The sequence below is a fragment of the Mustela nivalis genome (assembly GCF_964662115.1).
Source record: "Mustela nivalis genome assembly, chromosome: 4".
NCBI classification, from domain to species: Eukaryota; Metazoa; Chordata; class Mammalia; order Carnivora; family Mustelidae; genus Mustela; species Mustela nivalis.
Window position 1 is genome coordinate 25,999,899 of NC_139023.1, and position 26,967 is coordinate 26,026,865.

At 45.0% G+C, this 26,967-nt stretch overlaps 1 protein-coding gene and 1 long non-coding RNA gene across 10 annotated transcripts in view; one reads left to right on the top strand and one right to left on the bottom strand.

Annotated features, from left to right (window-relative positions):
- LOC309863475 (uncharacterized protein) overlaps positions 1–26,967 on the top strand; it is a 265,681-nt gene that overhangs the window by 22,425 nt on the left and 216,289 nt on the right. For 2 of the 8 annotated variants that reach the window (XM_082728337.1, XM_082728338.1), the window contains one exon: positions 2,775–5,371. Coding sequence is in view for 1 of the 8 variants with exons in the window: in XM_082728338.1 (XP_082584464.1) it covers positions 2,775–2,785 (11 nt within the window). In the remaining 7 variants the exon portion in view is untranslated. Of the gene's footprint in view, positions 1–266; positions 550–740; positions 843–978; positions 1,102–2,774; positions 5,372–26,967 lie in introns of those variants that run through there. The other 6 variants (XR_014311063.1, XR_014311066.1, XR_014311068.1 and 3 more) reach the window with 6 other exon arrangements.
- Positions 9,352–26,967, bottom strand: part of LOC309863476 — a 34,179-nt gene continuing 16,563 nt past the window's right edge. Inside the window, exons 2-6 of one of the 2 annotated variants that reach the window (XR_014311069.1) lie at positions 23,335–23,423; positions 20,943–21,094; positions 11,552–11,871; positions 11,143–11,270; positions 9,352–10,155 (exon numbers count right to left, since the gene is read on the bottom strand). This is a non-coding gene — a long non-coding RNA (uncharacterized lncRNA). Of the gene's footprint in view, positions 10,156–11,142; positions 11,271–11,551; positions 11,872–19,034; positions 20,899–20,942; positions 21,095–23,334; positions 23,424–26,967 lie in introns of those variants that run through there. The other variant, XR_014311070.1, reaches the window with a different exon arrangement.

A 26,967-nucleotide genomic window follows, 5' to 3' on the forward strand; every position in this document is an offset into this window, starting at 1 on the left:
CGCGATCTGTTCCTACCGGGCCACAGGTAAGAAACAGGTGAGGGCTCTTCGGGGGCGGGAGTTCCAGCAACCGGAACCCAGCCCCTCCTCCCTACCGGCTCGGCTCAGAGGCGTGGCCACTGAAGGGGGCGGGGATCTAGGCCAAGGGGGTGGAGTTGGGGCCAGAAAAGATGCCAATGCGACGCGAGCTTTCCCGCGTTTAACCAATTGAATGCGCTCAGGGCCGCCCCCATTCTCTGATTGGCACAACGCGTCTGCCTGTGTTCTCGCGGTTTGTGGGAGCCTCTCCGCGGTCTCGCGAGGATGCGGGTCTTCGCCGGTGCTTGGTGAGGCGGGCGGGTTCCTCCGACGGCTGGTGGCGCCCGACGGGTGCGGTCTGCCTTGGAGTCGCTGTGCCGGAGGCGGAGTTGAGGTGCGACCCGGGCTTTGGGTTCTCGTGCTAGACCTCGCCTTCACCCGCCTTCTCTCTGCCAGCCGGTCGAGCGGTCTGCAGTCACTTGGCAGAAGGACCCCGGGGTAGGGGACCGCGACCCGATGAGGCCCCGCTGGGTACTGACGCTCACCCTACCTGTGTTGTATGCAACCTTGAAGGGGACATTTGGGTTAAAAATAGTGAACTTCTGGTTCTATTGCAAACACACTTTTTAGTGCATGCAGTACGTCCAGTATACCATGCTTGTAGGGATTAACCGCCCTGCTTAGTGCCAGCCTCCACCTTTTTTTTTTTTTTTTTTTTTAAGCACGGGCTAATTTACGGAGAGTTCGAGTGGAGCCACACTTAGATTTTGAACTTCGTTTTCAATGCAGACCCTTAAAAGCAGCCCTGCTCACCTCCTAAAAAGGTAATGCAGATTTCTGCAGTAAGGGAGCATGGCAGTATGTACTGAATTCTTGCACTTGTCAAAAACCACAAAATTACTTCAAGTACTTTATACTTAATAGTAAACGTCTCGAGCCTGACTCTGTGTTTCAGTGAAGGAAAAGTATTGCCAGAAAAGTAGGGGGCGGGGGAGGCAAAGGAGGATCCCAAAGCATGAAGACAACCTGTAGACTCCTGAATTTTCACGTAGAAAATGACAAGTGTTGGCGAGGAAATGGATGGTGAGCTTGGAACCCTTGTGCACGGCTGGTGGGCACATAAAACGGTTTGGCTGCTGTGGGAAAGTGTGATGGGTTCTCAAAAAGCTATACACAGAGTTAGCATCTGATCCAGTAGTTCCGCTTTCAGCATAAACCCCAGAACACTGAAAGCAGGGATGCAAAGTTACTTGTACACCCATGTTCATAGTCACATTATTCCCAATAGCCAAATGGTGGAAACAGCCCAAATACATGTAGAGATGAGGGATAACAAAATGTGGTATATACATGCAATGGAGTACTCGTCGCCCTTAGAAAAGGGGTCAGTAATACCTGGTGCAACATAGGAGAACCTTGAAAACATGGTAAGTGAAATAAGCCAGAATCAAAGAGAGATAATGTATGATTCCACTTCTATGAGGTACTTAGTGTAGTCAAATTGATAGAGACAAAAAGTAATAGGGGTTACCAGGATCTAGGGAGAGGAGAGCATGTGAGGAATGATGGAAACGTTCTGGAAAAGTGATGGTTGCATAACATTGTGAATGTAAGTAATGCCTCTGAATTACCCACTTAAAAATTGTTTATGGGAGCACCTGTGTAGCTCAGTCAGTTAAGCGACCTTTGGCGCAGGTCATGTTCCCATGGTCTTGGGATCTAATCCCGTATCGGGCTCCCTGCTCAGCAAGAAGCCTGCTTCTCCTTCTCCCTCAGCCTGCTGCTCCCCCTGCTTATGCGCTCTCTCTTACTTTCAAAATAATAAATAAAATCTTTGCATGGAGGACAAGGGGAGTTAGAGAGGAGAAGGGAGTTGGGGGAAATTGGAAGGGGAGGTGAACCATGAGAGACTATGGACTCTGAAAAACAATCTGAGGGGTTTGAAGCGGCGGGGGGTGGGAGGTTGGGGGAACCAGGTCGTGGGTATTAGAGAGGGCACGGATTGCATGGAGCACTGGGTGTGGTGCAAAAACAATGAATACTGTTATGCTGAAAATAAATAAATAAATTTTTTAAAAATTTTTTACAGAAATCATTTATGGTATGTATATATATATACACATATATATGTGTGTATATATATATATATATATATATATATATATATATAATATTCACCACACACACAAGAAGCAAAACTCATTGATAAATACACTCTAAAGTTGCAACTAGTCATTGGAAAACCTTGTCTTAATTTTAATTCCAGAATCTGGGGTTTGTGAAACCCTTTTCAAATTTTGCTTTGAAAACTAGATGAAAAGAATTCATGTTCAGTGCTTACTAGATGCTATTTTTCAATGTATGTGTGTTTGTTTTAAACTCTGAATACACTAGGTAGTATGTGTCCTAGACACCCAACTGCATACATTGTGTTATATAGGCTGGAGACAACAGCATCCATCCTCTTGTTATGTATTTGGAAAGAAACTATCTTGATATCTTGCATTTGGCCTCCCTATCAATCAATATCATTAGGAAAAATATAATTTCAAACTAGCTCTTTCTAAACATACAGCCAAGATGGATGGCAGTTTCCATACTGTTATTAGGATAGATTTTATCTTAGGGTTTGTTTTTTTTTTTGGGTGGGTGGGGAGGCTAAATGCTCCTTGCATATAGTTCATGTATTTCAAATATCATTTTCTTAGCCATTTGACAAGTATGAAAATGCCAATTTATTTTCTCCCCTTTTGTAGATGGGAAATAGAAGGCATTGAAGCAGAGATGGTGTGATGCTGAAATCTTCAGCAACTCCTCCAAAGATCATTTGCACACTTGTGTTTTAATTTGGACTAATTTTTCATTGTGAAGTGAAATTCATTTCTTGTGAAATCAGAGGAGTGATTGTTGCCCGGATAGAACATGTTTAGGTGCCCACAACCATGCTTTCAAGGTTACCAGCTAACTTGGAGTAGATGTGAGTAGAATTATTCTTTTTTTTTCCACCATAAAAATGAGTGACCATTATTTAGAGCAATGAGTTCCTCTTAAGCTTTGTGTAAAATTAAATAAGTCTGCAAGTGAGACACTTGAGATGTTAACAGTAGTTTATGGTGAAGAAGTAATGTCAAGAGCGGGAGTTTTTGACTGGCAGGAAAAGTTTAGAGAAGGCAGAGATGATATCCATGATGGTGTAGAAAGGGCTGTGCCATTGCCCACAGAACACATGAAAACAATGAGAGGGTCAGAAATTTGGTTTATTCACATAGTCAATTAACTGTAAGAAAAATGGCCGAAACGTGAAATTTAGACAAAGAAACAGACTCATGCTGAAAGAAAACTTGCACGCAAGGAAAGTTGCTAGGAGGATTGTATCTCATTCCATTGTGGTTGATGATCCTGCAGAGGCCAAACAAAACCAGAGCTGCACGTGAACCTGCCACTTGGGCGTATATTCAGGGCACAATCCTACAGTTTAGTTTCACTGGTCTTGGCGAAACTTCTGTCTGAATCTAAAATGAGCTGAACTTCTTCAAACATGTTCCCTTGGCTTCAACAGTATATAGAGTTGAGTGTGACAAAGCAGAGAGCGTGGGGCTCAACGTTTATTAGGAACCTAGCAAACTCACCACGGGACTTAAAATTTCTACCTTGTTTCTTCAGGGTGAGCTCATTTGAATAATCAGTATGTTACCTACACGCTGAGCAGTTAAACTTTCAACAGGACGCTAGAGATCATTGTTACTCTGTATGGAGATATTTCAAGAAAGATACAAATGGACATCTTTACGCAGAGATATTCAGACTTGTAATAATGAGACTTTTTGTAGTGGGAAATTGAGCTCAGACGTGGAAATAGGTATTCAAATCTGTCATCAAGAAAGAAAACAGAATTATGTGAGAGAGAAAGCACATAAGTAAGGGAGAGAAGGAGGAAGGAGGAGTAGCCCACCCTCCCCACCCCCTCACGGAGCAGGGAGCCAGCTGTCCCACTCCATCCCAAGATCATGCCCTGAGCAGAAGGAGCCCTTAGCTGATGATCCAGCCAGCTGCCTCCTAAATCTCAATTTTAAGTAGATTTTTATATATAAATTCTTTGGGTCTGGAATTTGGTACCAAAAGTAGACAAACAGAGCTCCATTTTGTTGCTAACTTCCTTCACCAGGAGAATGAGATGCGATGCTTTGAGAGAGTTTTGGAAAGCATCACTGCCATTAGCAACACATTAACAACAGACACAGTCATTTCATCAGTAACTAGGAGCTGAGGTTTTGTTTTGTTTTGTTTTAATTAAAGATTTTATTTGTTTATTTGACAGAGATCACAAGCAGGCAGAGAGAGAGAGAGAGACAGACAGAGGAGGAAGCAGGCTCCCTGCTGAGCAGAGAGCCTGATGCAGGGCTCGATCCCAGGACCCTGGGATCATGACCTGAGCCGAAGGCAGAGGCTTTAACCCACTGAGCCACCCAGGTGCCCCCACAGGAGCTGAGTTTGGACCTTCACATTTTCCATGTGTACTACTTATTGAATGTGGTGGTCTTATCCTAAGCATGAGCTCTAATAAGCATTCATCGAAGGGGCACTACCTTGGCCACCAATAGTTTTAAGTACATTATGGTCAAGTCAATTGGTAGCTTTGCTGAAACACTAACAAAAAAAGCATTGCTCATACTTGAGATAGATACAGAAGTAATAGGTGAAACATGATGTCATATACATTTTGGTAAACCAAGAAAACAATTTCAAATATTGTTGTCCATGATCATTGGCATTTTAAGGAGCTAGTTGATCATGTGCTGTTCCTTCCCATAAGAAGAGATTTTGAGTTCAGTGAGGATGAACTTCTCATTCAGAAACCTGTGTTTATGCTTGTTTCCTTCCCAGTCCGCGGTAGGATACTGTCATCACTATTGGTATGTTTCAACTTACACACACCGGAAATTACTATGTAGGACTGAAGTCAGAGCCCTGTGCTGGTGCCTCTGAAAAGACTAGTTTTATTAGTTATACTATTCAGGTTTCTTGTTGTTTTAAAAAGACCCCCAAAAATCCAAGTCTGCATTTGGTGGAACATAAGCCAAAACTAATTGAGGTTGTTATGGAAAAAATGTCTCATTTTTGATGGTCTGTATTACCTCTGGGATCCTGCTGGCCAAAGCTGTATGGCCCATAAGGCAAAAGTTACAATTAGAATAATGGTTTTCATATTGTATTAATTTGCTTTCATAACTAAATTTTTACAACTTGATCTTTGGAGGTGTTTTGTACTGTGTAAATGAAATTTACTGCAAGTATACATAAGTAAACCATAAATTGACATCCTAATAAACCCTAAATGATTTTTTTTATATTAGTTTTGACCATCTGTGTTGTTTTACAGGGTATTTGCTAATCCTTGGTATTTTAGCCACATGCTCCCGTCTCGTGATTTAAATCTAAATGAAATTTAACTTCATTGCCACACCTCTGAAATTTTTTTTAAAAACTGACTAATGAATAGATAAGATCTACCCCCACTCAAACACCCATAAGGCACTAATAAAAATCCTGTAGGAGGCAGCGTGGTGGGGTTCCAGCTCCGGCAGTATTTGTGATCTTAAGCTTTCCATCTGTATTAGTTACCAGAGGCTGCTAGGCTCTATAACAAATTAGTACAAATGTGATGGCTTAAAACAACAGAAATTTGTTCTCTCACAATTTTGGAGGCCAGAAATCAGATTCCCTGGGTCAAATTAAATGCACACTCTCAAGGTGGGGCTGGGGGGTAGCGGAGAGTGTATTTCTGGAGTGTTCCAGAACTTCTGGTGGCTGCCACCTACCCCTAGGCTGAAACTGTATCGTTCCATAATCTTCAAGGCCAAAATCAGATCTTTCTGCATGTCTTCTCATGGCCTCCTCCCTTGAGCACAGACTCTCCTTTTGCCGCCTCCTCATAAGGGCACTTGTGAGGCGCCCGGGTGACTCAGTCAGTTAAGCACCTGACTCTCAATCTCAGTTCAGGTCTCACTCTCAGTTTTGAGTTGGGCTTCACGCTGGGTCTGCTGAATAGATTAATTAAATAAAGGCACTGTGATTAGATTTCCGGCTCAGAGATTATCCAGGATAATCTTCCCATCTCAGGAACCTTGAACTAATCACACCTGGGAAGACCCTTTTCTAAATAAGCTAACACAGGTTTGAAATTAGGACCCAATTATATTTGGAAGTCATTATTTGGGTCTACTATGCCATAGGTTTTTCTCTTCTGCAAAACGTCGGCACCAGGGGCACCTGGGTGGCTCAGTGGATTGAGCCTCTGCCTTCGGCTCGGGCCCTGGTCTCAGGGTCCTGGAATCGAGCCCCGCATCGGGTTCTCTGCTCAGTGAGGAGCCTGCTTCTCTCTCTCTGCCTGCCTCTCTGCTTACTTGTGATCTCTGTCTGTCAAATGAATAAATGAATAAAATCTTTAAAAAAAAAAAAAACCCTCTGCAACAGTATTGCCAACGAAACTTTCTTCTTTTTTTAAAAAAATATTTTATTTATTTATTTGAGAGACAGTGAGAGAGAGCATAAACGAGAAAGTCAGAGGGAGAAGCAGGCTCCCCGTAGGGCTGGGAGCCTGATTCGGGACTGAGCTGGAGGCAGTCGCTTAACCAACTGAGCCACCCAGGCACCCCAGAAACTCTCTATAGTAATGGAGATGTCCTGTATCTGTTGTCTGGTACAGTAGCTTCTAGCCACAGGAGACCACTGAGCATTTGAAGCATGGCTGATGCAACCAAGGAGCTGAATTTTTTCATTTTACTGTTTTAAAATAGTTTATTTATTTGACACAGAGAAATCACAGGTAGGCAGAGAGACAGGCAGAGAGGAGGAAGCAGGCTCCCTGCTGAGCAGAGAGCCCCATGTGGGGGCTCCATCCCAGGACCCTGAGATCATGACCTGAGCGGAAGGCAGAGGCTTTACCCACTGAGCCACCCAGGCGCCCCTATTCAGTTTTGATTTAAACTTAAATAGCCCCATGTGACGTGTGACTTGGGCATATTGGGCAGCACAGTTCTAATATCTATAGTTCTAAATTCTGAACTCTGAGGCCCATTAGGAAAAAAAAGTAGTGTCCTTTTTTTCCCCCCCGTATCTGGCTTAAGACTGCTTCCATCTTCCAGCTGCTATTGTTTAGTCTAATGGACTTAAAACTTTTTAGCACCCAAACTTTTTCTACTGGGGGGCACGTGGGTGGCTCAGTTGCCTTCCGCTCAGGTCATGATCCCAGCATCCTGGGATCCAGTCCCACATCGGGTTCCTTTCTCAGTGGGGGAGTCTGCTTCTCCCTCTGCCTGCCACTCCCCCTGCTTGTGCTAGCTCTCTGACAAATACAGAAGATCTTTAAAAAAAAAAAAGGCAACAAAAAACTGGAAAACCAAAGTGTAAACTGAGGTTTGGTAGTGGGAGAGAAAGGGGGTGGGTTGGGGGAGGACCAGTGGCCAACCCAGGGTCTCCACCTGTTCACCCAGCCCGGGGTGACTCTTCTAGGGGCAGTGGCAGCGGTTGGTGACACCAGTGGTTATTCTGGGCAAGCGTGTTTGCTATTCACACCATGAGACAGTGGCTGGAAAACAGTGGTTCCCTTGGCCCCTTATCCCTGAACCACTGTTGATGTCATGTTTTACAAGAACTTGGGGCTGCAGCCCCAATGGAAGCTTTAGGACTCTCCATTCTTCTTTCCCTTTTCCCACTTAGCACTCATACAGGCCTTTTGTTCTCCCAACCACCGGGCACCCCCGCACCGCCATCCTCCACCTTGCTGACTAGTTCCTACACTGAGCAAGGAAGCCTCACGGGTCTTTACAAGGGAGGACTCCATCAGTGGATCAGTTCCACCAGTAGACATGGACTTTTGTCTGCTTTATTCACTGATGTGGTCACAAAACCTACAGCAGTACTTGGCCCTTGATACATGCTCTAGTATAGAAATCAAAGCCACCATTTTGGTATAGAAATACTAAACACCAGCACTGTCATTTTATTACAAGGACCATAGAATATTATAGAAATGATCCTATAGTTCTACCAATTAATGACATTTACTGAGCACTTACTACTCACCAGATAGTTACTATGTATAGACTCAATTACTGTGGAGGACTTAAGTCAGAGCCCTGTGCTGGTGCCTCTGAAAAGACTAGTTTTATTAGTTATACTATTCAGGTTTCTTGTTGTTTTTAAACGACCCCCAAAAATCCAAGTCTGCATTTGGTGGAACATAAGCCAAAACTAATTGAGTTTAAACTATGAGGATTAGCAAGAGACTGAACCTATGTTTAGTGTTGTGCCCCTTCTAGTGTTCTTACTGGCTCTAAGCCACTCACTTGAGTGCTGTATATAATTCAACCATTATTGATATTAGGCTTAATTACGATACTGCTCCTTGTAGCATACTCGTGATGGGCTTAGGGTTCAAATATACCAGAATCATAATGGCAGGAGCTTGATTAGCCCCTGAGAACATGATAGAAATCTAGATTGGGGGGCACCTGGGTGGCTCTGTGGGTTAAACCTCTTCCGTCTGCTCAGGTCATCTTAGGGTCCTGGGATCCCCCACAATGGGCTCTCTGCTCAGTGGGGAGCCTGCTTCCCCCACTCTCTCTGTTAAATAAATAAAATCTTGAAAAAAAAATAAAAAGAAAGAAACCAAGATGGACTTCAGTAAAGTAGGGGCAGGGCAGTCAGGTAACCATCGACTAGATTTTTAAGTATGACAAGGCTGTTATAGGATGCTAGAGATTTCTAGAACAAGAGCACTAATGGGGGGTGGGGTGAGGGGAGAGATGATAGTGACCACAGAGAAGTTGGTTAAGAACAGGAAAGAGTATGGGTGGTGCTAGGGAACATTTCTCAGTAAACATTATAGCATTCAGAGACCCAGGAGGCCAGAAGGTTATGAAATACCAGCTTAGCCTGCATACAAGCAGTCATTTCTCTGCAATTTCACTTTGCTTCCCCCCAAAACCTTTACACACTTCTCTCTTGGGGCCTTTTTGTTTTCACTCTGCCCAAAACATTCTTCACCCAAATACATACAGAATCACAGCATCTCCAGATCCCAGTCCCCGTCCTCCTTGGCCAGGCCTGAGCTCACATCCTTTACTTAAGAGCGCACATACACGCAGTTCCTCTCTCCCTTTCCTACTTTCCTCCCCTCTAGCAATTACGGCCTTCTCACGTAGTTGTTCAATGGATGACCTGAAAAATAACCCCAAGGCTGGATTTCAGTGTCATATGCAAGTGTAAATGAAGTTTAGAAGGAAAGGCTGGCACAGTGTTATGAAATAAGCATTGAGAGGGACTCCAAGGTGAATATTCAATATATTTATTGAAAACTTCTGGAAAATGAGGTATTTGCAGACATTCAGGGCTGGTCATGGCAAACAACATATACTAGGCTCTGTTCATCTTGCTACACTATCTCATTTCTTCCCACAGGAAAACTTCCCCATTACCTTCAAGATTTTCAGATTCTAACCATCTAGCACCACTTTATCCTTTAAATCCCCTCACAGCTCCTTATGCTCATTCACCAAAAACCCCTAACATGCAGACAGATGCCCCCTTTCTGCCAAATTCTGGGTAACTCCCATAGGTTTTATGTAATTAAATACTACGAAGACCTTATATTCTTAACAGCTCTAACTGTGGTCTCCCCTGACCAAACCGGCCTCAGCTATTTCAGTATTACTATGGTACCACTAGAACGTTAAATGCCGAGAGAGAAGTGACTTTCCAGGAGGTCACATGGTGAGAAAGTTATATTAGGACCCTTGTTCAGGGTTACACATGTGGTGGGATCTTGAGTCAGTACCTAACCTGTCTGTTGCTTCATCTGTAAAATGAGAACAGTTCTGACCTCACAGTTGTCAGAACTAAAGGACAAGATGGAAATAAAAAAACACCTGCTATGCTGCCCGATCACTACCAGCACTGTCCTGTTGCTAACAGCTGCGAAGGCCATGCTGGACACACGGCTGATCCAAGTGAGAAGCAATATTTGACCTCATTAGAGGCGTGTGTGTACCATAAACTGCAGAATTGGTATAAGTCAGTAAATATACCAGCATTGGACTATCCCAGCTTCCACCGCTTGTGCCTGTGGTTTTCAACCTATAAAGAAGAAAAAATTCCAAATGACCTTTCAAACAGAAAACACCTTGCGTAGACTTTTTTCCCCACCTTCAAAGATAAGCATCTCTGGAGGTATCCTGAAACTACGGTTGGGTTTAAATTCATCACTGTGCTAGGAACTGAATAAAAATATCATGAAGGAGCTCTTGGGTAGCTCGGTAGATTAAGCATCTGGCTTGGGCTCAGGTCATGATCCCCCGGGGCCTGGGATGGAGCCCTGAGTTGGGCTCCCTGCTCAGCAAGGCGTCGTCTGCCAAGCCCCCACCATGCTGCTGACCTGTGCTCTCCACCGCGTGCACGTGCCCGAAGATTAATAAAATCTTAAAATCACCAAGGTGCTTGAACCAAAAGAAAATGCCCCTCTGGTTCAGCTGTGACTCCAGACAGGATCCAAAGAGGAGGTCTACGATCTCTTCCCTGGGTTTTATGGAGACTTACTTTACCCTTCTGTGTTAGCCTCATAAGGCACTGCGTCAGCCTTAAAAGGGCACAGGAAAGGGCCGGTGGGTTTTCTACAGGGTTCTCTAGGATCCCTGCACTCCTCTCCTCTATCCCCTGGATCTCAGCGCTTGATTTTTTAAAAAGATTTTATTTATTTATTTGACAGTCAGAGAGACATCACAAGTAGGCAGAGAGGCAGGCAGAGAGAAGGGGTGAATCAGGCTCTCTGCTGAGCAGAGAACCCGACGTGGGACTCGATCCCAGGACCCTGAGATCATGACCCGGGCTGAAGGCAGAGGCTTAACCCACTGAGCCACCCAGACCCTCAGCGCTTTCTTGAAGAGTCCGAAAACCCACCGGAAGCAGCTGCTGTGCTGGGGGGGGGGAGCCCGGGAACGCGCATTCCCCAATCCGAAGGGCCAGACAATCTGGGGTCCACTGAACCCAACACGTGGGTGCCCCGTCGCCACCGGCCACGTGCTCCGGGCCTGGGTCCTGGCATTTCTCTCCAGGACGCGGACCTACCTGTTCGTAGAGCTCGGCCCACGCAGCCCGGCACACATCGGTGACAAACTCTCCGGTCCCCGGGCCGGGCTCCCGCAGGCGCAGGCGGGCCGGCCCCGAACCCGCTACGAGGTGGCCGCGGCGGCGCCCTAGGGGAGCAAAGCGCGAGGTTGTTAGGGCGGCGGCCTCGGGCGCGGGGAAGCCTGAGGGCGGCTCCGCGCGGCGCCTGTGCCTCGCGCGGCCCCGGGACGGACTGGGCCGCCCGTCCCCCGGGCCTCGGAGGAGACTGCTCTACCCCTCCGTTCTGGCCGCCGGGAGCAGCGGAGCTCGGGGCGGGCAAAGCTCGAGGGGACGCGGGGCGAGCGCAGCCCCAGCCGGGCCCGCAGGCCGGGCGCCCTCCCCGCCGCACCCGCGCGCATTCACGACTCACCTTCGCGGGACGCAGGCGGCGCAAAGACCCGCACGGTCTCGCGGGCTGCAGGACTATCGCGCAGCGAGCAGGAGGCGGAGCGGCGGGCAGCCTATCCCGGGAAGCCTCCGGCCGGGGGCGGGGCGGGGAGGGGCGGGGCGGGCCCGGCTATTGGCGCTCGCGGCCCTCGGCCCGCCCAGGTCCTTCGAGCTCTTCCGCGGCTGGAGGACGAGCTAGGCCTGCGCGCGGAGCATCCTTCTTGGAATCCGGAGTCCTGGCGCCTCCCCTTGGCCCTCGTGGTTCTGGTTCTCGCGGGCGGGGTGCCTTCCTCGGGGTCCCTCCTGGGGGAGGGAGCGGGTTCACGGTCACTGTAGGGCTGGGCCAGGACCCAGAGAGTCTCTTTCCCACGACTAGACCTGCCCGGCGTGTGTTCCGAGTCCGTCCTGATGAACCGTAAGCTCCAAGAGAAGCCGGACCGAGTCTCTATGACCACGTTCACCCAGGGCCCCTCCTAAATCCGAGAGGACCATTATGCATTCATCAGCCGAGCTCAGTATGTCCACCATAAACGGCAGGGGTTTGGGGAGCACCATAAACCCTCCCTAGGTGACAGTCTCAAACTTGACAAACAAGGGGAATAAAATCGGAGTATATGCGAAAATAAGAGAACTCCGATTACAGTCCTAAGAATTTGCCATCTGTTAACAGATTTAGCCTTAAAAGTATCTTTTCTCAGGCCCACGTTTTAAATGGGGAAACACACGCAGAGTAGCTTTCCGAGGTGACAGAGTAGCTAGCAAGTGGTGGATCTGGGATTTCAACCCCAAAAGTCTTATTAAAAAGTAGAGCCCCTCAAAACACTACCACACTGCCTCCACTGTGTGGAGCCGGATGGGAAACCAACAGCATTTCCATTTGACTCTCTGATCAGGAAAGACCTTCTCTGTGTGGCTGGGGGTCAGGAGGCCCAAAGAGCAGGAAAGCACTTGACCTTTTCAGGACCCAAAAGTATAAATGGAATTTAAGGATGTGGGAGCAGAGTGGCCTGAGATGAGGGTGCACGGGGGCCAGACAATGCTGGAGGCCCTGGTAGAGTGTGTCTTTTATGCAAAGAAAAATGAAAATCTATTCAGGCAGTTTTTAGGAGGGAAAATGATAGGATCCGAGGTAGGGTGTGGTTTGGGGGTCATTAAGATGCCTTTGCTGAGGAGAAGAAATGGAATAAATTTTTTTTTTTTTTTTTAAGATTTTATTTATTGGGCGCCTGGGTGGCTCAGTTGGTCGGGCAACTGCTTTCGGCTCAGATCATGATCCCGGACTTCCAGGATCGAGTCCCCAGTCGGGCTCCCAGCTCCTTGGGGAGTCTGCTTCTCCCTCTGACCTTCTCCTCTCTCATGCTCTCTCTCGCTCATTCTTTCTCAAATAAATAAATAAAATCTTAAAAAAAATTAAAGATTTTATTTATTTATTTGACACACAGAGATCGACAGCAAGAGGGAACACAAGCAGGGAGAGCTGGAGAGGGAGAAGCAGGCTTCCCACTGAGCAGGGAGTCCGATGCAGGGCTTGATCCCAGGACCCTAGAATAAATTTTATTAATAAGTCCCGGCAGCCAGCCACCCCCTACTTTGTGGATATTCGTAAGATGAATGTAAAATGAGTTAGTGGCAGAGGGCATATCACGTTGCTGTCCCTTTAACTTATCTCAGAGTCTCTAGTTTTGCATCTGTTCTAGTTACAGTCCCTCTGGGTAGCAGAAAGGTATTACCTTTCCTTCAGTTATGGCAATGAATGTGGACAAGTTAACTGCCTGGGAAGACTTGTCTACAAAGAGATGAACGTAGGAATTCAGCAGTGACCCCGCGGGCGTGGGAGTGGTTGTGCAGAATGTCTTCCTCCTGAGCCAGGTGATAAACACTGGATGAGGCCATGGAAGAATGACAGTTAAGGCTTCACTTGAACTTGGGAGAAATCCGCCTCTGTCTGAGGACTTCACACCTCTGAGCAAACAACTGTAGTTCATTTGAAATGGTAAAAACCATTTGTTTGGGGTAGAGGAAAAATGTCTTCTCAACTATTAAAAAAAAACCAATTCAAATTAATACAGACATGAAATTAACTCATTGTATAACTGGTTTTGGAGTTAAATTCAGGGTCCTCTATGTTTGTTGTGAAAAATGCTTCTAATTCAGGTTAAAGAAAATAGGATCATTTCTTTATGATTATTTGACCTGATTATTTGAGAGAAATCTCTCCAGCCTGAGAGAATTTAGCTCGACTTAGAGGACCAGGGAGCCAGGTAGAAAAGCACAGGAAACCTGATGGGTGGGTACTGCCTTCATGCTTCCCAGAACTCCCACCTCTGTAAACCGGTACCTCTACCTTCCACACCATTAAATAAATCCCAGCCTCTGGGCTCCAGCCTCCATTCCTTCCAGCTTCCCTCCACCTCACAAGCTACCTGTTATTTGGGGGTATTTTTCCCTCCCTGTCTTGTTTCTCACTTCTCTCTGGCTCTTAGTTTCTCCATATATACACACTCTGTCACTTTCAACCTGAATAAACGTTCCCTCCATCAAATATGCCCCAGTCCCCAGATGTCACACTCTCCTCCCCTTCCTAACAGACCTTCAGAAAGACCACGCTGACGTAGGCCTCCATTGCCTCAACCTTATTCAGCCCCTAGGTCAGGTCAGGATAGTCTGACTGTCTTCTTCCCCAAACCCCTGAAACTGCTCTCCAAGGCCACTAGCGACCTGGCAGTGAGACCTCCTAGCCTCTCCCTGGCATCGGACATAACTGACCGCTCCCTCCTTGATTCCTCCTTCCCTCTGGTTTCTGAGTCTCCACTCATCCCTGCTTTTCCTCCTACACCGGTGGCTCCTCCTTCTTCCTCTTTTGTCCTCCCTTTTCAGGTGTGGGTTCGGGGTACGTTCTTTCTCGGCTCTCTTCTCTTTTTACTGTGTTCACTCTTGCTGACCAACTTCCCAGGAATGACAATAATAGAAGCCATTTCCGGAATATCAGTCACTTAACACATGCCGGCTCTAATTCATAAGACAATCCCGCAAGGCAGATAACAAGACTGTTGTTAGTAACACTGAAGGAACACTTATGAACCAGTTATAGAATTCAGTCTTTTACATAAAAATACCATTAGCATCAGTTTAGAGATCATAAACTGAAGCCAAGAAAGTCTGAGTGACTGTCCCAGACTGCACAACTGTGGCAGAACTAGGATGCCCATGAAGGACTCCCAGCCTGCCTGGCCTCTCCCACTCCAGATCCCCTCTTGCTCAAAGGGACTCCCTCAGTCTAAACCTCTCTCCCTGGCTTTAAGTACCAAATACCCACAAATCCTGCTCACTTCTTCATCTGGAAGACCAGAGACACCTCAAAATCAGCTTGTCTCAAGCACAGTTCATTCTCTTCTTCCAACCCCACGCTTCTCTTCTGTGTCAACTTGAAGAATAACAGTTCCTCAGCCCCGCTGTCCAGAACTGAGCCCAAATGATGTCCTCTCTTTGCGTCCTCCTCCCATTCCCAACATCCTGCTTCCTCATGTCCTTCTAGTCAGTCAGTTCTTTCCGTAGACCATTCCATGAGTCTTCCCTCTTCTACCCACTCCCTGTTACTTTAGTTCTAGCTCACATCATCTTTCTGGCCCATGGCAGCAGCCTCCACTCAGCCTCCCTACCTCCATTTTTCCTGCCTTAGTGCAACCTCCACCCTGCTGTCATCTCCATTGGAAATCCCTAAATGGCTCCTCACTGCCACCAGGACCAAGACCAATTCCCTGTCTGTCTTTCTGCCTCCCCCGACCACACACACGTGTTATGATTCCAGCCATGCGGAACTATTTGGAACTCCCCGGATGCTCTGGCCAGCACTGTTCCATACAACTCTCTGTGATAATGGAAATGTTCTATAATGGCCCTGTCCAATATGGCGGCCACAGGTAGCTAGCTAGTCAGTATTTGACATGAGGAACTGATTTTTAGTTTTTATTTACCTTTAATTTAAATTTAAATAGTAACAGGTGACTGGTAGATACCATATTGCATTAGCACAGCAATTTAGATCAAAGTGTGAGCCAACAGCATAGACCTCACTGAAACCTTGTTAGAAATAATGAATCTTGGTTCCCACCTCTGATCTGCTGATTCATAACCTGCATTTCAACCAACGTCACTTGTATGAACACTGAAGTTTCAAGAAGCACTGCACTAAGAGCTTTTTTTTTTTTTGAAAACAAAAAAATAGCTTTCCTTTTAATTGAGTATTTCATCCTGAAAGGGGCTTCTCCCTTTCCTCATTGACTGTCTTTCCCCTTTTCTTTTCTTTTCTTTTCTTTATTTTCTTTCTTTGTTTCTTTTAAGATTTTATTTATTTATTTATTTGTCAGAGAGAGAGGGAGAAAGGGAGAACACAAGCAGGCAGAGGCAGAGAGAGAAGCTTTTTGCTGAACAGAGAGCCCGATGTGGGATTTGATCCCAGGACTCTGGGATCATGACCTGAGCCGAAGGCAGCAACTTAACCAACTGAGCCATCCAGGCACCCCCAATTTTTTTATTTCTTTTCAGCATAACAGTATTCATTGTTTTTGCACCACACCCAGTGCTCCATGCAATCCGTGCCCTCTCTAATACCCACCACCTGGTTCCCCCAACCTCCCACCCCCGCTCCTTCAAAACCCTCAGGTTGTTTTTCAGAGTCCATAGTCTCTCATGGTTCACCTCCCCTTCCAATTTCCCTCAACTCCCTTCTCCTCTCCATCTCCATATGTCCTCCATGCTATTTGTTATGCTCCACAAATAAGTGAAACCATATGATAATTGACTCTCTCTGCTTGACTTATTTCACTCAGCATAATCCCCTCCAGTCCTGTCCATGTTGATACAAAAGTTGGGTATTCATCCTTTCTGATGGAGGCATAATACTCCATAGTGTATATGGACCACATCTTCCTTATCCATTCGTCCGTTGAAGGGCATCTTGGTTCTTTCCACAGTTTGGCGACCGTGGCCATTGCTGCTATCAACATTGGGGTACAGATGGCCCTTCTTTTCACTACATCTGTATCTTTGGGGTAAATGCCAGTATGCACTAAGAGTTCTTGCTTCCTTGTCTTTGCATGTGCTGATTTCCTTGTCTGGACTGCCTATCACCTCTCCTTTGTTCCTTAACTCCTATCTATTTCTCAAGACTTAGCATCTACAAGCACAACATATCCTTAGTATGATTATCTGGAGCACAGAGGGTGGTGGGGAGGGGTGAGGAGGAGAGAGAAAATGTCTATGATAAAGCCACACGAATCTTGTAATCCCAAGTATCTAATATCTATATACTGTATCTATATCCATATGCACACATATTATAGTCTGTATGTCCTCATGCAAAGATCGTTACTGTTAATGGTGGTTCTCTCAAGGTGGTGGGACTTCGTGTATTAATTTCCTTCAAATATTTCAGAATTATTCAAATTCTTTACAATGAGCCTGTACCATTTATAAACAGAAAATAAAATAATCATCACTTTCATTACAGAAAATAAAAGCAGCTTAGTTTAGCCTTCTGTAAACACTTGTATGAACATGATATCAGAACAAAGTAGAGTTGACCTTTGAACAACGTGGGGGTTGGAGGCACTGAACCCAGAATAGTCAAAAATCCACAGATAACTTTCGACTACCCCAAAACATAACTACTAATAGCCTCTTATTGACTGGAAACCTTACCCATAACCTTAACAGTCCATTAACACACATTTTATATGTTATGTGTTTAATATACTGTATTCTTTAAATTAAGCTGGAGAAAAAAATGCTATTAAGAAAATTGTAAGGAAGAGGGGCACCTGGGTGGCTCAGTGGGTTAAAGCCTCTGCCTTTGGCTCAGATCATACCAGGGTCCTGGGATCAAGCCCTGCATTGGGCTCTCTGCTCAGCAGGGAGCCTGCTTCCTGCTTCCTCCTCTCTCTCTCTCTGCCTACTTGTGATCTCTGCCTGTCAAATAAATAAATAAAATCTTAAAAAAAAAAAAGAAAGAAAATTGTAAGGAGGAGAAAATAGATTCACAGTACTGTATTATATTTATAAAAAAAAAAAATCCACATATAAGCAGACCTGGGTGGTTCAAACCCGTGTTGGTCAAGGGACAACTGGATAGCAGTTGTCCCTTGCTCATACCTCCCACAGTTAGGGATTGCTCTAACCTTCCACAGTTAGGGACACTCACTGACTTAAGGGCCAGGAACAGCCTGGGCACCAGCCACCACTCACTGAAATCAAACGAAGAAAACATCAGGATCTCCCTTGTGATGCCTTTGGTGCTCTCATGTCTACCCTGTGTCTCAACAGACATAATCCTGCAACAGTGATGACAGTCTGCCCTCCATCCCCTGTCTGGGTACAGGGGCTGCAGACTGAAAGGGGGGTTAGGTGTACTAAGAGGGTCACCTGGACTCATCAGAGGGAACTGCAGAGACATTTGGATGCCTTGGATGGCATCTTAGTTGGCCCTAAGCATCAGGGATTTGCTCTATTAAGAACTGATGATTTTGTATATTGGCTGTTGCATTCCATTCTTTTCTAAGTTGTGGCGATTTTTTTCCTTCACCGAAGCAAGCGTGAGTTACCTATAGAGAGGCTTTTTTAAATTCGTGGCAAAATGTGTTCTGCTGAACTGGGAAATGCAATTTCTGCAAAGACTTAATGGGCTCAGCTCTGGAAACCCATGCGCTCCTTATAGAGTAGGGCCACAAAGAGCCACCTGCGCATACAGAGGGGGCAGCATAGCCTGGGGCCAAAATTCCGTGCAACAATTCATCTGCAAAAGCAGGGAGTGGTGTGAAATTTGATTAAACAGCAAGGTGAAGAAGGCGGTTTTTGGAGAGAGAGCTACCTCTTCAGGGTAGGATGTAATGTGTTCTTTTTTTTTTTTAATATTTTATTTATTTATTTGACACAGAGAGAGAGAGATCATAAGTAGGCAGAGCAGCAGGCAGAGAGAGCGGGGGAAGCAGGCTCCCTGCAGAGCAGAGAGCCCGACGTGGGGCTCGATCCCAGGACCCCGAGACCATGACCTGAGCCAAAGGCAGTGGCTTAACCCACTGAGCCATCCAGGCACCCCAGGATGTAATGTGTTCTGAAGACAGATCAGAACATTTATACTCTTTCTTTTAGAGCAAAGGTGGCTCATCTCAGCAAATGAAGGTGTTTTAGTTATTTTTAAAATTTTTAATAAGTAATAAATAAATAAATATTTACTTATTTATTTGAGAGAGAGAGAGAACAAGCAGGGGGCGGGGCAGAAGAAGAGGGAGAGGCAGACTCCCTGCTGAGCAGGGAGCCGGACATGGAGTTTGATCCCAGGATCCGGAGATCATGACCTGAACTGAAGGTAGAGGCTTAACCCACTGAACCACCCAGGTGCCCCAGCAAATGACAGAGTTTTAAATCAATCTTTTTAACATGTACAGTCCTATCTATAAGTCTATACCCACCTGTCAATCTCCCTGCTGTCAGCACTGGTGTGGCCATGTAGTGGGGGTGCCAAAGACACAATAGGACTTGATAGCAGGTGCAGCCAAACTTTGGGAGGCCTGAACTCAGATGATTTAAATGATCATCATCTTTGTCATCGTCGTCTTCTTCCTCTTTTCCTTTTTTTTTGAAATTCTCAAATCGATTTTTTTTAAAGATTTATTTATCCGTTTTAGGAGGGGGAGGGGCAGAGGGAGAGGGAAAGAGAGAACCTCAAGCAGAGTCCACCCCCAGCGCAGAACCCAACGTGGGGCTCGATCTCATGATCCTGAGATCAGGACCTGAACCGAAACCAAGAGTTGGATGCTTAACCAACTGAGCCACCCAGGTGCCCCTGAAACTCTCAAATTCTTAAACGATCTCTTGTGTATTTCCTTTGGTTTCCTCATTCATCTTTAGAGGGAAATAGTGTAGACCAAGAGTGGAGAATCTACCCTCTGAAGTCAGACCACGTGGGTTCAGACCTTGCTCTGCCACTTACTAGGTCCATATACGTGAGCGATCTCCTCAACCTCTCCGAGCTTTGGTTCCCTCAGGTACAAAATGCCATCATAGTAATGCCTATGTTAAGAGTCCTCACCTGCATGAGGATGATCCGTGTCTGGTGCAGAGTTTTCTTCTTAAGAAAAAGAATGCAAGAACATCTTACTTTTATGCATCGAACAAAAATAGCAACCATGCGAACATACCGTAGAACTCCTACTGGGCCTGGAACCTAAACTGGGCTCCAGTAGCTGCGTTATAAATCCGCCGTGAGGCTGGGATGCTTGGGGGAAAGGTACGCCCTGTTCTCCTTCAGTAACATCCCCAGCACAGCATAGCTAAGGAGAAAATCCGGTGTTCGTACCACTGAGCCTTCTTGCTGACTCATCAGAATAATGGCCAGCTTGCACTGCATGCCTATGATTGTGGGCCAGGTGCTGTTCTACGTTTCTGACACATATTGCCTCCTTGAAGCCTCATATGAAAGCTGAGAAATATGTGATGTTATGATCCCTTTTTATACATGTAGAAACTGAGACCCGGGACAGGTGATAACTTGCCCCAGAAGATGCACCAGCTGTGTACTAAAGCCCAGGGAGAGGCAGAAGCTGGTTTCCAGTGTTTGAGTTCCTGCCACGGTGCCCTTTCTGTCCAACTCTAGGACTAGAGGAAGGGGGGGAGGGGTCCTGAGTTACCATGCTGAGACCCAACACGTGACTAGGAAGAGCTTGGTAAGAGTGGGCAGTACTGTAAGTGACCGGTTGGTCACTAGAAGACGGACCCAGTTACCAGAACTGGGCAGAGGGTCCCAGCCAAGTTTGGAGGGCAGGTGTGGAGAAGCTTGGTTTTGAGCCCCAGGAATCTCCCCTATGTAAAATGAGATTGGGTTTAGAGATGCAGAAATGATAGGTCAACCTACAGAAAGCTTCCCTGAGAGCCAAAACCTCAAACATAAAAATGGTCGATTGCCAGGGGCAGCTGGGAGGCTCAGTCGGTTAGGCATCTGACTCTTGATTTTGGCTCAGATCATGATCTCAGGGTCATAAGATCAAGCCCTGCTTTGGACTTCGTGTTCAGTGGGGAGTCAGCTTGTGATTCTCTTCCTCTCCTTCTGCCCCTCCCCCTGCTCATGCTCTCTCTAAATTAAATAAATAAAATCTTAAAAAAAAAAAAAAAAAGATCCATTGCCTGCCCTCTCCCAACAGCCACCAAGCCCTCTGGATAAAAAGGGTGAACAGGCAACAATCTGACACTGCTTTTCTCCACCCTGTTTGGGATGGGACACATTTCACATTGGCTTGTTTTTTCCCACTTGCACACAAACACATTAATCTCAGACCATCTCGGAGGCCTCGTGTTGCTTTTTTTTTTTTCCCCAACGTAGCTGGAAAACAATGATCCCTCAATGATGCACCGAAGCTCTCCGAGTCTTGCCCTCTTTCCTCTCCTCACGTTTTGCAGTAAACCCAGCTCGCTGACAGGTGATAAATGTCCAGAACGGAGCCAGACACCCACGCACAGAAGAAGGAAGCAGTACCTGTGAAAAGGGAAACTCTCAACCAAGTACTTAAAAGCAACCCGTAATGTATCTGTAATACTTTTTATATTTGTTTTTGTATTTGCTTATTTATGATTTGTTTATTTATTGTTTATGCCCCCATTTTAGTCCAAAGAGGAATTAACTGTCATCTATCTATAAGAATGCATTGCAATGAGTTTTAAGAAAACAGTGAGGAAATTGGAACATGGGGGCTAGTACACAAAATATTGTCCAGGAGGCTCTATACACTTGCTGGACGAAGGCCAAAAGTCCTCCCCTGAGCTGCCTGGCAGTTGACGCAAAAATCAGAAAATAGAAGCCAACCAGATGCTCAAGAGAAGCACACATATTCCTGAAAGAAATTCCTCCATGGATCTTCATAGAGAGGGCACTGCAACCAACCTCCTGGAAAGAATCAGTATGAAAAGAATCCCTCAAACGTTTACGTGGCCAAGATTTTTGATGTCCAGGTAGAATGTTTCCCAGTCAACGTTTTTGTCAAGTCCTAATTATCCTGTGGCAAGAGGGTTCTCGGTCAGGCGAGGTGACACTGGAGAAGAATGTGGGGTTCTGACTTTGAAGCAGATAGGTCACCCTTCCAGGTCATACCGAAATCAGTGTCTGAAGACAGATGGCAGGATCCCGTAAGAGAGATGGGATAATTTGGATGAATTCCCTAGTCAAAGATTCAGCATGAAGTTATATGTATATAAAGTATTATATGACATATATATAACATTAAGTTATATATGTATGTGTGTGTATATACAGTCACAGATCTTTAAGGCAAGTAAATATCTCTAGTAAGATTATAAAAGTAAAATTCAGTTCTGAAACAATAGATTCCCATAGGAAGTGCTACACAATAAAATGCGGAGCCCAGGATATTAGACACAAATATATTTTGATGTGAAATTAATTTCTTGCTTGATGTATCAGCTATATATTTAGTTAACAATAATTTCATCCTCTTAGAACTTCAAAAGGCTTTTGAGGACAGACTTTCAATAGGGTTTTTCTTTTATAAAATGACCAAAGAACTTTGAGTCCAGGGCCTTTCTGTTTTGTCCATTTCATTTCTCTGAATTCAAGGAAGTATTCAAAATTCTCCCTCTGGCCTTTTCCTGCTGAAAAGCTCAAAACTAAAGACCTACCTCTAATATTTGCCCTTCAATTTCATCCTAACCCTTGGAGTATTTAAGCATACAAACTGAACTGAAATTTTTGAAATCAAAACAAATGAAGATAATTTGGAGTTCCTTTATTCTAAACTTTTATCATGAAAATATCCAACTATGCACAAAGATAAAATTCAACATATCCCTGTGTATTTATTTTTCAGCCCACAACTATCAACCAAAACCACCCATTTTGCAGAATATTTTGTCAAATCATTTTAAAGAAAACCCAAGATATCATGTTATTTCACCCCTAAGTATCTCAGTATTCATCTCTAAAGAAACAGTATAATCATACCTAATAGGTTTCAGTATGATTGCTAAGAAAAGGAACAATATTTCCAATCCATATTCAAATTATCTCATTGTCTAAAATTTTCTGTTGGATCAAGATCCAAACAAGGTCTACTCACTGTATTTGGTTATATTTCCCATTTCTTTTAAGCCTCTTTTAGTCAAGCAAAAAAATGTCTTCCCCCCCAACACCTTTGTCAAATGACTAAACACAAACAATTGAGTAACAAGATTGATGTCCCCCATTCAAGGGAAAAACGCCTACGGACTGGAGGAGTACAATGCCTGTCAAACAGTGGGTGTTTGTTGGGTGTATGTTGGGGTAAGGTTTCTTTGAGAGGTGCTTCCTACATGTACAGGTTGACCCAGGTTTTGATTCATGATGGGCTTAGGCCACTGGGGAGGCCTCCATTCTGTTGAGTCCTGATATGGGAATTAACTTTATCAACTTCAACTTTTCTGTTAATAGTGTTGGACATACAATTCAGAGGCCATAAAATTCACCCTTTTAAGGTATATAGTTCAGTGGGTTTTAGTATAATCATAGACTTGGGCAGTCATCCCCCGTTACCTAATTCCAGAACATTTTCATCATTCCAAAATGAAATTGATCTGCTAGCAGTCACTCCCCCACCCGCCCTCCCCACGTCTCCTGGCAACCTCTAATCTACTTCCTGTCTGCGGATTTGCCTATTTAGGGCATTTCACGTAAATGGAATCACACAACATGTGGTCTTTGGTGTCTGGCTTTTTTTTTTTACTTACCATAATGTTTCCAAGGCCCAACAGACAAGAGCAGTGCTATGCAGTGCTGGATTCCGTCTTCATTCCTTCTGATGTCTGAATAATATGGCCTTGAAGGGATAAAGCAGATTTTGTGATTTATCAGTTGATGGGTATGATGTTGACTCTTTGAAGAAACCAGGCCCAGCTGTCTTGCAGTGTTCCACGTGCTGGCCGACTGCTTCCTCCTGCTGCTGGTTCAATTGTTGCCCTCTCCTGTTTTTCTCAGAGACTTGAGAGAAACCCCCATGCTTGATAACTTGGCCATCAAATGCTGTGGAAGAACCACTCTGGCCCTCTTCCTTAAGGTATAGAAATCTAGGCCCTATCAGCAGAGAGACTAGACTTAGCAGGCTTGAGAGGGGACCCAGGAATCTGTATTTTTTTTTTTTTTTTTTTTAACACACCAGGTGATTCTGCTGAGGGTATTACCAGAACCCATTCTGAGAAACTCTGCTGGGTGTCCTTCAAACTTGACTTCAGTGGCACTTGACATTTACCGGAAAGCCATAAAAACAATGATCGGCCATTGGCTAAGATGTTTTAAAAAATAAAGTTGGAAATATCCCAGAATTACTCAAAACAGCCTAGGTTAATATCCTAACTGATGTCTGGTGGGTTCGAGATAGGCATTTGAAGGAATCCTGGCCAAGAGAGTTGTGTTGTGGGTGTTAATTAGCTACCTCGAGTGAGGGAAGCTGCCAAATTTAGCTTTAAAGGCAGCGAGAGCCGAATTAAAGGACTGCACAGATCTTTCCAGTATTGAGCTCAGAATTTACAAGGGTGCCCAAATCATTAATTAGAGCACTTTTTGATTCAGGAAATTTTAATTCCTAATCTGAAGCCATTTTTTTTCAGTGACGAAGAGGAGGGTACATTGTAGATCTCTAAGAGAGCGCTCCCTGTGCTTTAGAAATATGCTACAACAAAGTACAACCATTTTTGCTACAATACTTTTCATTATTTCGTGTATTTTGCACTACCAAAAACTCCTGAGTGGGAAGAGTTGTTTTCCCTTAATTTAATGATGAGTTTTCTTTCACTTAATACATGAGTGATGCTTTTAAGGGTCTTTTAATGGTTCTCAAGCAGCTAAAGCAGCAAATGGAGTTCCATTTACACTGTGCGTCTCATTAAGCTATTATAGCAGGGAGTAATGTGGGTGAGGAAAATGCACCACTGCTTTCTTTTGGGCCATGAGTGGGAAAAAATGGATTTCTGGAGATGAAAACTGAGTTTTGATTTTCAAATGCCCTTCTCGGCGTGTTTATAGGGGAGTTATCACTCTAAAGGAATATTAATTCCCAAGTAATAATAACCTCAGCTTCTTGACTTCTTAGCCTAAAGAGTGAGTGCCTATAGTAAAAAGTATTTTTAAATTATTTAATTATTTATTTATAAGATTTTATTTATTTATCTGAGAGAGAGAGAGAGAGCAGGAGAAGGGGAAGGGTCAGAGGGAGAAGCAGACTCCGTGCTGAGCAGGGATCCTGATGTGGGACTGGATCCTGGGACTCCAGAATCATGAAGGATGTCGCCTAACCAACCGAACCACCCAGTTGCCCCAAAACGTATTTTTTAAAAAAACTTTTTATTGTGGAAAATTTCAAGCTACCTTTGACTTAAGCCAAAATCAAGAGTCGGTCGCTTAACCAACTGATCCACCCAGGAGCCCTACGGTTAGCTTTTTCCATTTGGAACCCAAACAGGATCTATTTGGTTATGTCCTTAAATCTCTTCTATTCTAGAACAATCCTCTTCCTCACCTGACCACTGCTTTGTTCTAGAAACTGGGTCATTTGTCCTGGAAAATGACCTATGTTCTGGATTTGCCTTCTTGCTTCCCTTTGGTGTCATTTAACTTGGTTCTTTATTTTCTGTAAAAGGGCTTGATGAGATCTGAGTTGAATGTTAGGGGCAAGAAAACTTCCTTCTTCCTAGTGTATCACATTATGAGGCACCTAGTGGCACAGTTGTGCCGTTCTTCTAGGCTTCCTTGGTGGGTCTGGGTGGTGTCCCTGGGATTCTTCTTACACAGTTGGCCATCATCCTTTACTGAATGTCTTCAGCTTTCACTTCTGTTCATTCCTTATATTCTTTATCCCATTAGTAGCTATAAAATAGTAATTAGAAGTTCTTCAGAAATAATTTCTTCTATGTTTATTAGCTAGACTTCTGTAAACAACAACTTTCCCTTGGGGTGCCTGGGTGGCTCAGTCAGTTAAGCATCTGCCTTCAGCTCAGGTCATGATCTCAGGGTCCTGGGATCGAGCCCCACGTGGGGCTCCCTGCTCAGTGGGGTGTCTTATTCTGTCCCTCCTTCTTCTTCTGCGGGCTGCGCTCCCTGTTCTCTCTGCCAAATAAATAAATAAAATCTTTAAAAACAAAAAAACACACACCTAGTTCCTTCAAGAAGGACCCAGCTGATAAGAATAACGTTATACGCTGTCGGCCTCCCTGCTGTGCTAGTCCATGGTTGCGACAATCTAGGTTCTTTTTGTTTTTGTTTTTTTAAAAGATTTTATTTATTTATTTGACAGAGATCACAAGTAGGCAGAGGCAGGCAGAGAGAGAGGGGGAAGCAGGCTCCCTGCTGAGCAGAGAGCCCGATGCGGGGCTCTATCCCAGGACCCTGAGATCATGACCTGAGCTGAAGGCAGAGGCTTAACTCACTGAGCCACCCAGGTGCCCCCACAATCTAGGTTTTGATGACTCCTTGTTATTAGAATTCTGGGAAACTTTTATGGCCCTAAATCCCATCTGGTGTGGTTCAACATGGCACTGAACTAATTTCTCCTGTGGATTCCCATGGCCAGGGCTGCTCATATCCACAGCTTCAGATCCCACACAGCTGCTGTGCCTGGGCCCCAGAGACTCCTACCTCGGGATCTCTGTCATCTGCTCAGGTAACATGGTTCCTTCCTCCATCAGGACATGGCGCACCATTCGTATTTTAAGTCTCAGTCAGCACTGTTCTCCTATGTTCTATTTTTGAATCGCTCATCTCCTCTAGGGAACTCATTCTCAGTATCTTATTAAAGTCCCCTAATGCCTGACATTTTAAGCCAAACATTTGTTTAGTTGGTTTTCCATAAAAATGATGATCCATTTTTGTAATTTCATTGCCCTTTATTTATGGAGTTTTAAATAGCACTGTCGAATGCAGGGACACACAGGAGGAAGAAATATAGATGTTTGAAAGGAGACACAAAGTTGCCTATTTGTTGAATCCTTTTTGCACATTAGAGAATGTCAAAGCCCCTCACTCTGCATTTTTCTGCCCACATACTTTGGAAGAAAGAATGGGGATCAGGGTCCTAGGGCATAACACAAATCCTGGATCTCTCTGGATGAAGGAAGTTCCCAGTGTGTACCGTGAAGTTCTGTGTCCTACCAGTATACTGCCAACGAAGGGCGTGGCAGGGGCCATGATTGCACAATCCTGCAGGGAACCAGATTCTTCTAACTGTTGCCCATGTCTGGAATTGTTGCTTCCAGGCAGAAACCTGGACTTGAGGCCATTTGATTACCGCTGCAGTCATAAACTCCAGTGCTGAGGTTGGGGGTGGGGGGCGGGGTGGCAGGAAAGTAGCATAAAGGAGTGACGAGGCCGGG